At 43.9% G+C, this 13,308-nt stretch overlaps 1 protein-coding gene across 3 annotated transcripts in view; it reads left to right on the top strand.

Moving 5' to 3' along the window:
* The window catches only part of AOAH (acyloxyacyl hydrolase), a 180,006-nt gene that overhangs the window by 117,738 nt on the left and 48,960 nt on the right, over positions 1–13,308 (top strand). For all 3 annotated transcript variants that reach the window (XM_027574367.2, XM_027574370.2, XM_027574368.2), the window contains one exon: positions 1,235–1,317. In XM_027574367.2, the coding sequence (XP_027430168.1) occupies positions 1,235–1,317 (83 nt within the window). The remainder of the gene's footprint in view (positions 1–1,234; positions 1,318–13,308) is intronic.

Raw genomic sequence — 13,308 nt, 5'->3', positions numbered from 1 at the left:
CAAGAAAATGACTTAAAGTATGTGCAGTTATAACCTGATACTGGTCACAAGTTTGTCTCTAAACTCTGTGTCCATTAGTATTAGATTCAGCTACAAGTAGGAAAGAGACTCCACATATGGGTGGTTAAAATAAGATCATATTAGAGTTTATTTCTCTCACACATAAAATTTCAGAGATGTGTAGTCTAGATCTGGTATGGGAGCTCAACTCCACTGGTTCTCAAGGATCCAGGGTCCCTCCCACTCACCCCTCTGCCTTCCCAATGTAGAAGTTATCCCCACTGTCCAAGGTGGCAGCTTGCCTAATCTGGGCAGAAAAATGGAGAAAGAGGATAAAGAAGGAGCAAGGGTCACTTGCCAATTGTTTCCTAAGAAATATTCCCAGAAATTGGATACTTCTACCTCATTTCCCAGAAATGAGTGAAGTGGCCACTTGCAGTTGCAAGGGAAGCTGGGTAAAGCAGTCATCATGCGGCATCGTTTTGCCCTACAAAAACTTCTGCTAAGGTGAAGGGGGGAGATGGATCTGAAGGTCAACAAGAGTGTCTGCCACAGCTTCAGAGCAATCAAAAGAAGAAAGGGTATAAGGTCAGGTTCAAAATCACTAAACAATGTATAGAATCGTTAAATCACTGTATTGCATACCTGAAACTAATTAACACTATATATTAACTACTGGAATTAAAATTTGATACTTAATAAAATTAAAAATTAAAAAAAAACACATTTGTTGAAAAGGACCAATTGCTCAAGAAACTTATAGCAGCTCTTGGTAAAAAGTTTAGAAAGGGATGACTCTGCATATGGGGTTGTTTAAACAAAACCCCATTTTTAGCCACCAATTAACTGAACTCGATGATGATTTAGAAACTCAACTTTGAAAAGTGTATTCTGCATACTTGGGGGTTTTTTTATTAATAAAATAATTATTGGGGTTTGGGGACATGACCAAAGCCTGAAATTTAAAAAAATAAAATAAAGGGATGATTCTGGAGGTCTTCACAAAAAGAAAAAGTTTAATCTTACTACATTGATGCAACCGATTTTATAGGACTGCTTCTTGTAAAAACTCTCAGTAATGGACTGACAGTTTAGAGAAAACATGTCTGCAGAAATTTGATTTTTCTGAGTTCATTTGAACCACTCATTTTGAAAAATCATCACAAAATCCTGTTTTTCGAACATCATCATGCGAGTGTCCTGATACTCATATGCCCATATATATTTGTTTCAGAATTAAAGAAAACTCTATTTACCTTCGATTATGGAAAAGAAACCACTGCAATCACAGAGACTACCAGAATATTTCAAGAAATGGTATGTAGCTTTACACTTAAGCCTTCAGCAAGTGTGCCTTCGATGACTGATTTTGTTTCATAAGTGTCACAAAAGCTGAGAGTTAGATAACGAGGGCCACCTAACAAAATGAATGGTCTCCTTCTCCCGGCACCAGGACCCTTTCTAGAGAAGGGCCCTGGGATTACGGCATCTTACCCACAGCGGAGGAGGACAAGAACAAGATGCGGTCAATCCTCCCCCAGACAAGTTCTAGACAGGCCAAGGTGCAGGGCATTCAAAGCTCAGGAGGCAAGACGTAAACAAGCATTAGCAGAACAAGGGCTGAGCAAAATCAAAGTGATTGCAAAGGCTCTGCAAAGTCTCCCATATTTCTACTAGGCTTGGAGTTTTAAGAAAAATGGTTAAGTGATTGTGGCTGACGTCCCCAAAGCTGTTAAGGAAAGGAATGCGTTTTCAGAGTGTTGTGGAGACTGCAGGTCTCCATCAGCTTCCTGTGTTTCCCAGGACATAAGTGTCCTCTGGGCTTACTTCTTACGTGGTTCTCAGCTCCCACCTTGGACCCAGAGGCAGCACACTGCCACAAGATTTCAGTGAAACTCCTGATTGAGAAACCAATGTCAGGCTAATGCCGAATGAATTGCCAAGTAATGTTTTGGACCACCGTAATGCAGAGGTGGCAGACACTTAGGGTGTGTGATGCCATATCTCCCTAAGCTACTACTAATCAACCTTGGCGCTCTTGTCTGCTACACCCAGATTCTGCCTCAGCAATTCATACAACACAGCACGTCTGACAGTCATCATCAACAGATTAGACTTGGCACATAAAGTTAAACCTATGTGCTATCCCCGGCCATCTCTAATTAACAAGAGTGCTAAGGCATTTTCCAAGCAGTTCAAGTTTTAACTGAATATATGATCTGCAAATTATGTCTTATAATAACTATTCTATACAGAATAAGTGTTCTATTCTAAGAACAATGTAAGTTTTCTTACTAATAAAATAATAGCTGCTATTTATTGCTCTCTTACCAACTGCTAAAAATACTTTAAATGTAATATTTCAGCTGATTTTTTTCAACAAACTGTTAGGAAGTATTACCATATGTCTTCAGTTCTAAGATACCACTGATTATAATAGCTCTGGGGAGTGCGGAGGGAGGAAAAAGGAAGAATATACAACGTACACATTGATTGCAGCACTCAACCTCATATTAAACGTGTTCAAGTGTATTTCTTGGAACTGAGGGATTATCATGATATCCACACTGTTACAGCCAAGAAAACAGAGACATACAGAGACCAAGAAACTTGCCTGAGATCACAGATGGAAAATTACAGGGCCGGAATTTGTAGCCAGTTTGTCTTACTACAATCAGACACCAACAAAGGTCCTCCAGTCACTGGTCTGTCATCTGAGGTGATCTACAGAAAGAGATTGGCCTCACCTCTCTGCATATGAACATATCGGACAATGTAGTGGAAAGTTAGAATTGAACCTGGCTATGAATCATCATAGATATAAAGTGAACTGCAGCCCTTGCACTTTCTCTTTTCCTTCAGTGAGATAATCAAACAGCCCCAGGGCTGCCAAAAGCTCTGTCACTGTAACTGTAAAAAACAAAGGACAGAAATGCCTGTGTTGAATATCATGCAGCTCTAGAAAATGGTGGTTCAGAGTCCATATTTTTTTATTTAGAAGGACAAAACACTGCCAGAAGAAAACTCAGGATATAAAGTTGGATGGTATAGCTTCATTTCTACTATATTTTTTAAAATAAAAGAAACTAGATGTACATAAGATCTACAGAAAATATACCGAAATCATGTTTGATAGATTATGATCACTTCTTTTTTTTTTTACTCCTCTGTTTTCTGAAGATTTTATTTTTACATAGAAATAACCTTTAAAAAAAAAAAAAAACTAGAAAGAAACTGAGTGTAGGAACAGTGAAGGGCTTACCCAAGATCCCACAGCCGAGGGTGTCAGGTGAGGGCGAGAATAAGCAATAGGATTCTGCTGGAAACACAGGCTATAAGCTACTTTCTCCCTGTGCCTAGGACACCAGCATTTCGCTCCCTCACAAGACCCAGACATGTCAACTCAACATTACTTTCTACCCACAACAAATACAGAGATCTTTTGTAAAATCAAAAAGACCAAAGGAAGATACTCGAAAAAAGTACAAAGTACAATTTGTAGTAGACGCTTCTCCCTTTTGTGGTATGCTGTCTTGACAGCATTCCTTTAAAATTCAGATCGTGGAGATAAGATGGGAAAAAAGAGATGGGAGGGAAGCCTAATCATGAAAAAACATGCATGTCAGAATGAGATCAAAACCTGTGCCTTCTGTACGTCTAACGAAGTGGTGCTGGAGTATAAGGGCAGGGAGGGAATGAGCTCCTCCCTTTTCTTTAAATTTGCAATTCTTAGAAATACCTAGAATGTATACTCCGCCTAGTATAACTTCTTTGAAGATGCTTCTTGACTCTTTTTCTAAGGTTATAATTCTAAGAGGGTTTTTATTGTTGTTGTTGCTGTTGTTTTAGTTTCTCATAATTACTCATTATTTAATGTTCTGGTTTTATTTCCAGTCCTTCTTCCTATTTGCTGTTGCTTTTCCTCACTGTGGGTTTTCTTTTAGTATTATACAGCATGTAACCTGACTAGCCGTGCCAAGTTATTTCAATTACTCCCCAAGGTGTTTATTGGATATAGAAAAAGTCAGCCTTCTCTGCCCTGCATATTTATGGCTACACTTAGGTTTCAGAACCAGTGAGAGAGGGGCGGGGTGGAGCGAGACAGAAAGGAGAAAGAGAAGAAAGAGTTGAATAGAATATTAAAGACTTTCTTAAAAACTGCACAGTGAGAATTAAAGAAACAGCTCTTATTTTCATCTTGATGTTTATATACAAGATCTGGAAAACGTCTATAGGCCCCTCTACTGTGAACCACTGGTCCAGTGATTGCCAGTGATTGTAAAGCATTTTAAAATGTAAAATGTCAAAGTCATCTTTAATTTGGGTGTTATTAATTCTCCAGCGTGGGGGTTAGGCACAGCAAGCTTCCTGCTAAATCTTTACAGTTAGCAAAGGAGATTGTTCACAGCAGCTCCTATGGCTTCCAACTTGCCCCCAGGGCCCCAAGCAAAGGGGCCTATGTAGTGAAGGGGTAAAGGGTCAAAACCCCTTGTGGTTGGCTGGCTCCTCACACAATGTCACCTCACTTCTTGGAGATGCAAAGCGAGGCCTAGAGAGCAGACCACAGAGGTTTCCCCTTCTTGTTACTTCATAAAATCTTCTCCTTTTCTTTGCCATGTGAACTAGTAGACTGGTTTTGAATTTAGGCGCTGGCATGGGTGTGTGAGTAGGACAAATCATTTAATTTCTCTGGCCTGTCTCTGCATCTATAAAATGGGGGTCATGGTTCGATGAACAGAACTGCCAAAAGTGACCCGGGATGTCATTCTGGGTCGCCTAGACAACAAGCTATCTCCAGTGCGCCGCCTTCACCCTATTTTGCTGGGGGGAAACGCTGCACCCAAAGTCAGTCTGATTATGGGGTTCCAGGAGCAAACCCTGCCTCATAAGTTTGCCCCTTCTTCAATAAAGCCAGTGTTTAAACTACATCACATGACACTGCAGAATTCATCACAAACCCCAGATGGGGCCCACTTTGCACAGTAGGGATAATAACAGGCCATACCTGACCTTCCCAGGGCTATTATAAGGTTGAAGAGGAAAAATGCAGTGTTTCCTCAATGTTCGTCCTCGTTGCTAACTCCACCTACCACCTTGTCCTATTATTTCCTCAGCATTTTTAAAAAATCAGTCGCTGTTTAAATGTAAAGGGTTTCTTTTAAAAAAAAAAAAATAAGTAGATTTGAAAACACAAAAACACATTTAAAAGACATCCATGATGGGAAGGCCTGTTACTCCCAGAGTGCCAGGACAGCAAGAGGGGTCACCTAGGGTTGGGTTTCCAGGCCCCTCAAGACAGGAGTGGGCAGGGAGGCAATGGGAACGGGTGAGGGGCAGCCGGCTGGACCCAGAGAATCTGACAGAAGAAGAGGGCTCCCTCTGGGAGGCAAAGGCTGGGCTGAGGATAGCAGTGGGGAATGATGGGGCCTGGTAAACAGCAGGTCTGAGACTGACTGAGGGGCGTTGGGGCCAGGGCCAGAGGAGAAATGGGTAGATTGCAAGGGAGCCCTGGGGAATGGGAGCCGAGTGCAGCCCGGGCGGCAGACTACGGCTCCCCTGGCAGGGCTGGAGGAAAGCAGGGCGAGGGCAGGACGGGGGTGGAGGGGAGTGAGAGCTGAGGGTGAGGCAACTGAGGACCCCGGAGGATGGGTAGGGCAAGGGACGGAAGCTGTGGGGCGGGAGAGGCTGGAGATCAAGCCTTGACTGGCTGAGTGGGGAGCTCTAGAACATGCTACAAGGGAGAGGAGCAGAGGAGGGGTTTCAAAGATGATCCCCTTTCAGAGGTTAGACCTAGAAGTATGAATGCCAGTCAGTATCCTGCTGGGAGTCCAGGGAGGCAATCACAGACCCCAAAACCACCTCCCATACCCATGCTGCATGGTCCACTTTTGCGGGGGGCCTTAGCGTTGGGTCTTAGGGCCTCACGCCCAGTGAAGACTCAGTGAATGCTAGGTTCTATTCAGCCCTCACTGTCCTTGCCTGACGTCATTGCCCCTTGTTCACATGTCCAGCAGAGCCAACCTCCTGCCCCATCCCACAAGCCCTTTGTTGCTGCCCCTGCTGTCACCCTTTTCTTGGCTTGTAGCTGAGTTTCTTGCTTCAAGTCTGACTTCCCAGTAAGCACGAGCCCCGGGGGGAACCAAATTTGTACTACTAGCAGGCTCAGCCTCTGCCACGCGTCAGAGGGACTTGTCAACCTGACACGGTCTTTCTTTTCAGCCCAAATGCCTTTCAGGAATTACATTCAGCCTTTGAAGAGAAGAAAAGCACACACGGGAATCCTTTGCCAACTTCCATGGTGGGCAACAACCACCATTGGCAGGATTACACTTCATTTTTAAAATAAAGGGTATGAGAAAAACAAAATGTTAAAGGGGTATTCAATGTCTTTTTAAGTAAATAAAAATTCATGAGTCACCCACTTCTAAAATAAACAAGACTCATCAGCTTTACGAGGCAAGCAGATCAGATGGCAGCCCCTGATCGCCGCATGGCCCGCAGCACACAGCCTGCAGGGGAGGGCACTTCTGACGGACCGGTTAGGGGCCTCCAAAGGACACTTCACTAGCTTGGAATGTCCTGTTCCCTGGCAGCCTTCCTCATTTTGTTTTTGCAGGTGTAGCGCAACCTTAGTGTAAACACCTCTTTTGGGTTGTTTTGTTTTCAGAAAGTCAAAAGTGCTTACAGGAATTTTTTTCTCCAGGCCCAATCCCCCATATGGTGTGAGGCCACCACTCTCTGTGCACCCAGGCGCGCACCCAGGCGCTCACCCACGCACCAGGAGTGAGAGCAGGGGACTAGCGGGAAGTGCGTAGATAAGAAACATGGAGCATTTTAACACGTGGCCAAAGTGCATGTATTCCAGCCTCACCTACCCAACCCCGCCTCAAACTCCCTGCAGTTTGAAGCCCCACTTCTCCCCATGGCCTCCCACTCCAAGAACTTCTTGCTGGTCCCCTTCTTTAAGCTTGCATTAAACCATCTGGAGCATGGGAGAGCATCTAGCAGACTGGAGAAACTAGAGGAAAGGGACAAAATTCAGGGCAGCATATGAAATTTGTATTCATGATAACGTGCTGGGAAGGCTAAGCGGGAAGTGGGGTGGGGGGGAGCGAAGGGGTGAAGGAAGAGATTCTTGGGCAGATCGAGGAGGGGGGCCCTGGAGCAGAAGCCAAGGGAGAGGAGAAGGGGGAAAGAGGAGAGCAGGGAACATCGTGTCTGTGACGGCTATGAGCTCAGCCCCGGGCTCCCTCCTGGATGGCTGTTCAGCTGTTGCTTCTACACACATCACTGCTCTGAGATGAACCCCCCGAGATTACCAGCAAAGGAAATCACCTTATTCGTGTACTGCAGTACAGTACAACTCTTTCCTGTTGCTCTCCAGTGAAAAGTCTGGGGAGAGGCGAGCCCTAAATTCATCTCCATGCCTTCGTGGTCTCTGCTCATATTTCTGAGCACCAGTCGCTCTAATGGGCACAGAGGCTAAAAAGACTAAGCATTAATGCATGCGTGACCACCTTCAAGCCCTGGCTGGCTCCAGAGCCTCAGTGAATGCCTCCTCATTCTGGGCCTCCGTTTCCCTATGTGTAAAATAAAGGGCTTCAACCAGATAATCTCAACATTCATCTGGCTCTATGACTCTGAAATTCTAAATCAGACCTCAGTCTTCAGGCTCACTCCATGTTTAAGTGTTTTGTTTTTAATTTGATTTGTTGCTGATATTTAAAACTCGAGAGCTTTTCCATAAAAATCCATTTTTTATTTCTCTCCAAAAATCAGCAGCCCTGGCAACACAGCCACACTCCTGCCTGGTGAGAGTCGGTTGGAGCTGAGTAGTGGCCTCCCCTTCAGTGGACTAGGGGTTTAGCTACCTGGCCACTGTGGCCGTTTGAGGCTTCAGCCCCCCTCCCCAGTCTAAGGGACCAGGAACTGTTCAAAGAACAGGAGAACTAGGACTTCAATGCACAACAGAATGTGCCAAAGTGGGGAAGGGCTCCTGCAAGGTGACCAGGCCCTGGCTGAGAAGCAGGAGGAGAGAAGGTATCTCTGGGAGATGCTCTAAAAATGGTGGACATGAGGGAGCTGTCCATCCTGCTCTTGGACTTAAAGAGATGCGCCAGAAAGGAGTTCGCTTCCTCAACAAGCAGAAGAACGATCAAAGGAGCTTGCCTGGGGCACAGAAACCCCACGCCAGGCCTTACTCCGAGCCAGAAAGCCAGAAAGAGCACACTGGTGTCCTCTCAGGCCCTCGGCAGCTAATCATGTATTCTCGCCGCAAATACGGTCCAGGACCGTAGGTCAGGGCACGAGTCTCGGGGGGGCGTCCATTAGCTGGATGGGTGGATGCAGCTGGACAGTTGTGTGAGGTTGCTAGTGCTGTTATTACTTTTATAGATTTCAGCTAATAATAAGTACTGCCTGCCGACTTAGTTCAGACTGCTTTAACAAAAAACCCCACAGACTGAGTGGCTTCGAAACAACAGAAATTCGTTTCTGACAGTGTTAGAGGCTGGCAGTCCGAGATGAGAACACCAGCACGGCCGGGTTCTGGCTGAGAGCCCTCTCCCGGCTTGCACACTGCTGACTTCTTGTCGTCTCCTCTTGTGACGTGGCAGGAAGAAAGCACGCTAGCGCTCCGCCTCGTCTGAAAGGGCACCAGTTCTGCTCATGAGAACTCCACCCTCCAGGCCTGATTTCCTCTCCAAGGCCCCACCCCTAAAGACCTTCACAGCAGGGGTTAGATTTCAACACGAATTTTGGAGGGACACAAATATTCAGTTCATTAAAGGTACCTTCTCTCACCCAGACACTATGCTGAGTACTTTACATATTCTATCCCCAATTAATCCACAGAGCAACCCTGTTTTACAGGTGAGGACACTGGGGCTTGGGTAGGTTTAATAGCCTAGGTGATTAATGGTCCATCAGCTTGTCAGTGGTAGAGCTCAAGCCTGGGTCTGAATCCCACCAGTCATGTCAGAGCCTGTCTGCCCTGCTCCCAGCCACACCATGCTGCCCCCCTTTTAGAGTCTGGCCTCTGAAGTCACCATCTTTACTACGCCGTTACCACCTTCACTGTCTAGAACAACCAACCCCCGCCCTGGAGAGGTAGGTGATCAGAATTAGACACCCCGACCCAGCATTCCGTGCCGGCCTTCCCTCGTTATCAAAAGTGGTCCTCTCAGAAAGGGATAGGCAAGAAAAAAGGTAAAAGAAGGACGAAAAAACAAACTATAAATGAGTATGAATCCAGGCTTCGCTGAATTCGGTGATACATACAAGAACTTACTATTTTCATTACAACCACCACCCTGCCTCGTGATCTCTGTTCTCCAACAAAACAGATTTTCTACCTTTAACTAGCTAACTGAGCATCTGCTAGTGTGTTCCTGACAAAAATGCATAGCCTGAATCTAATCAGGAGGAAACATAAGACAAACTCGAATTCGAAGGGCACTCTACAAAATAATTGGTCAGTACCCTTCAAAAGGGTCCAGGTCAAAAAACACTGAGGAATTAGTCCATCTTAAAGGAGACTAAACTGACACGAGACCGAATGCAGTATGTGATCCTGAACTGGATTGACCCAGAAAGTGTTGGGTCTGAGTTGGGCTGACCCACTAGTGGGACAATCAGTGAAATTTGAATTGGTCTAGAGATAAGGCAAGAGCTTATAGCAGTGTGAAGTCCCTGATTTTGATCACGGTACTATGATTGTGAGAGATGTTCCCACTGAGGGAATTTGGGTAAAGGGAAGGTGCAAATCCTTTGTTCTATTTTTGCGACTTTTTGTAAATTATTTCAATCTTTGTAAATTATTGCAACTTTCTGGAAATCATTGCAAAAAAGACAATTTTTAGACAATTTTTTAAAAGCCACAGAGTCCTGGAGAAAAGCAAAGAAGTTACCTTGCCAAGTGGAAGTAGGCCCCTCAGGAAAGTATTTAGTGAACCCAACTCCTGGGTCAAGTTTTTTGGTCTCAACCCAAAATGTTGAGAGGAGATGACAGAAATTATTTATAACAAAACAACTATGATATCTTTATTTGGGAGCCATGATCCAGTGTGCTCACAGCAACAAAGCCCAATTTTAATACCAATTTTTGAGATGCTTGGTCTAAAAGATAAATGCAGATAGGCTATGTGCCTGCAGGTAACAAAACTTGTTATTTCTCCTAAGGACCAAATGTATCTCCAAGATACAATGTTTGATTATAGTAGAAACTTTTGGAAGAAAAACATTTCAATCTGACACGTTTCATATAGAGGGACACATTTCCCTCCTTTTAGTTAGGGGAATCTATTCCCTTTTTTAAAACTTTCAAGGCTTTCAGTCTCCAAGCATCATTAAACAATGGAGACATTCTGATCCAAGTGGAGCAATTTCTTAGGATTTATCTCTGCAGCCCTTTCTGGCTTCTCCTTGGTCCCTTGCATTTCATCCAGTTTGAAGCAGAGCACCTGACAATGATCATAATGTGAAGAGTGTGAGCTTTCCATTCTTCTGTTTAGGTCAAGATTTCCATCCTGTACCTCTTGAATCTGCACTTGCCAATGGCAAATTCAGAAGCAAATATCTTCTACTATTTTATGTCATTGTCAATGGCAAGGGTTCCTGAAGTCTTACGGGTCTCCTTTCAATAGATCCCTTTTGTTTAGGGCTTAAGATAAGGGACACGTGGGGCAAGTTCACTGTTACTTGTGTTGATAGCTTAAATGAACTTGCTGGGTTTTTTATCAGCTCCAAACCTTGCTAGGATGTGCCTTTACCTCTGGTCTTCTCTTTTACTTCCCTCCTTCTCATTTTCCACTTGATTTTGCCCCCACCACTCCGTTTCCTCTCCAATATTGTAATAGCTTCTAGAAATAGGTGAACAGGACGAAGTCCCCGCCTTCAAGGAGAGCGTAACTAAATGGAAAAGAGGGACGAATAAGGGGACAACTACGGTTCTTGTGAAATGACACTAAAAGAGAGGTAGGTTGAGGTCTCTGGAGATGACAGGCATTTATCTCTGCCTGGAGAAGGATAGGAAAACTTCACCGACAAGGTATATTTGAGCAGAGCACCCTGCAGGAAAAAAAAAAAAAATAGGAATCCAAAAAGCAGAGGGAGATGGTGACTCAGTGCAAAGAGGCTCCAAGGGCAAAATATCTTTGGGAAGAAGGACGAGAGAAGTTCAGCGTGGCTGAAGGATGTTGGTGAAGCTTTGTCAAGTTTTGAGACTAGGAGGCAGATGAGCACCATGCTCGGAAGACTGTTACATTCTTTTAAAAATATATGTTTGGCGGAATCATTTATCTAGTTTGTCACAGAAATTCAGAACCACACTTGTGAATTTGAAAGCATTTTCAGTAGGAGAAACACCATCAGAAACTGTCACAACAAACAATTATTAAGTGCTAGTATTTTGAGCTCAAGGTCAATGTATTAGAATGTTTCTACTTATCACAAGCAAACATTTTTAGGGAAAAGAAGGAATTTAAATTTCTTATGGCTGATTTTTTTAACCGGATTTTATACAAGTCATACTCTTCACAATGCTTCTTCAAATATAAAAATATGAGTCAAATCTGCATTATTTAAAATCTGATGAAAGTTAAAAAAAATCATTAGGTTTGCTTTAGGTCCATGTATGACAACACATTATCCATGAACATTTTATACTCTCTATAATGCTTTTTAGGTTTCTGGTTCTGGGTACAGTAGAGTAAGTATGCTCCACCTAGTCTGGCCCACAGAATACAGCTGTGAAACCTGGTCAGAAAGTATGGAACAGGTACTGGAGGGCTGTGAAAAGCAAATAGCAGCAGGTCAATTGAAGAAGAAAACCAGAATTAAGAGTACTACCAAACCAGCTGTAAGGTTAGCATTTTGTTGTCCTCTGATATCTCCCGACCTAGACTCAAGGCCACTTGATCTATTTCAGTCGTTACTAATGTCTGTTGTTAAACTGGCATTTGAAATGGATTACTGCTACTAGCTGTAGGACTTGACCAAGTCTCTTTCTGTCTCTGGGCCTCCTCTGTAAAGTGGGCTGCCTGATCACATGCTCTTGGAGGTCTCACCCAGTGCTGATGCTCCAAGACTTCACACGTGGCCTCTAAGGAGCACCAAGAGGCAGAGTTATGAAGCTAATGAGGCTGCAGCTGAAGGCCAGCCCCCCGCCCCCCAAGCCTGGTGACCATATGAGTTTGTAAAATTTGTCAACTTAAGATATTTAACCGCAATTGGTTAAGACCCTTGTCTCTTTCCACTGTGGCTTCCCTTTATGTCTGGTCTCATTTTCATGTTTTGTGTCCTCTTCCTTAAAGAGGAGTCCCCAAATTATATAAGCCTCAGAACTTGAAACCTGGATCTGCCCCTGTCCTATTCAGATAGTTATAACCAAGATGGCATTCAACTAGAGATTTCTTTCTGAGTCATGTGTAAGAATGCATCAGGTATTTTATTGGAAATTAATTAACAAGTTCTTGTCTTAGCTTCAAGAAAGGAAACACCTACTTTTCTTTCAGTACACAGCGTCACATGACTTCTTCAGGGCTTCTTGGAATTCTAACACTTTATGTTCATTATCTGTTTCATGACTATAAGCTTCACAAGAATAGGGACCATGTCTTTTCTATTTTCTGATGTGTCCCCAGCATCTGTTGCAATGCCGGACACAGAGTAAGTACTCCATAAACATTATCAAGGTAATGCGTTAATTTATGAAGACCTGTTATATTTAAATATACCTTGTCTTTTTCCATGAAGAATTTGAGACTGAGCACGCCTATTCTGGGCCAAGTGCAGAAAGTTGCAAGCTCATTTAGAAGTCCATTAAAAGTGTCTTACCAGTTGATTTGAATGCCCAGGATACAAAACACTTGCTGCCGATGCTGAGAGTATGTGAAACCCTCCTTCTCTTCTTGCAAAGCACTATTCCTCATTTAAAAGGCACTGAATGAACCAGAATTCAGACTTCGATGGCCAAAAAGACCCCCTTCTTCCCTTAACTGCGGACAGGTAGATTCTCCCTTGGGCCGCCTTGATGAATAAATCAAATGCCCCTCTTTCATAGTCACATCTTTTCTAATTGTAGAGACTAGACTATGGACCTCTCAAGGGTGGTGGCAGTTCTTCAAATGCCCCCCTTGTTTTGCCACATCCCACAGGCTAGGAGCTGCCTTTCTTCCCTGCTCACGTCTTCCAGGTCCAGCTGCTTCAGTATTTTCTACAATGGCAACAGCAAAATCAGCAGCTGAGAAGAAGTCTATATCCAGGAGCAGAAAGACAAGAGAGCTCAGGAGGGAGAGAAACAGCAAATGT

This window comes from Zalophus californianus, chromosome 12 (genome assembly GCF_009762305.2).
Source record: "Zalophus californianus isolate mZalCal1 chromosome 12, mZalCal1.pri.v2, whole genome shotgun sequence".
In the NCBI taxonomy this organism is placed as follows: Eukaryota; Metazoa; Chordata; class Mammalia; order Carnivora; family Otariidae; genus Zalophus; species Zalophus californianus.
Note: the sequence above shows the minus strand (reverse complement) of the source record. Positions and strands in the feature narration are given on the sequence as shown.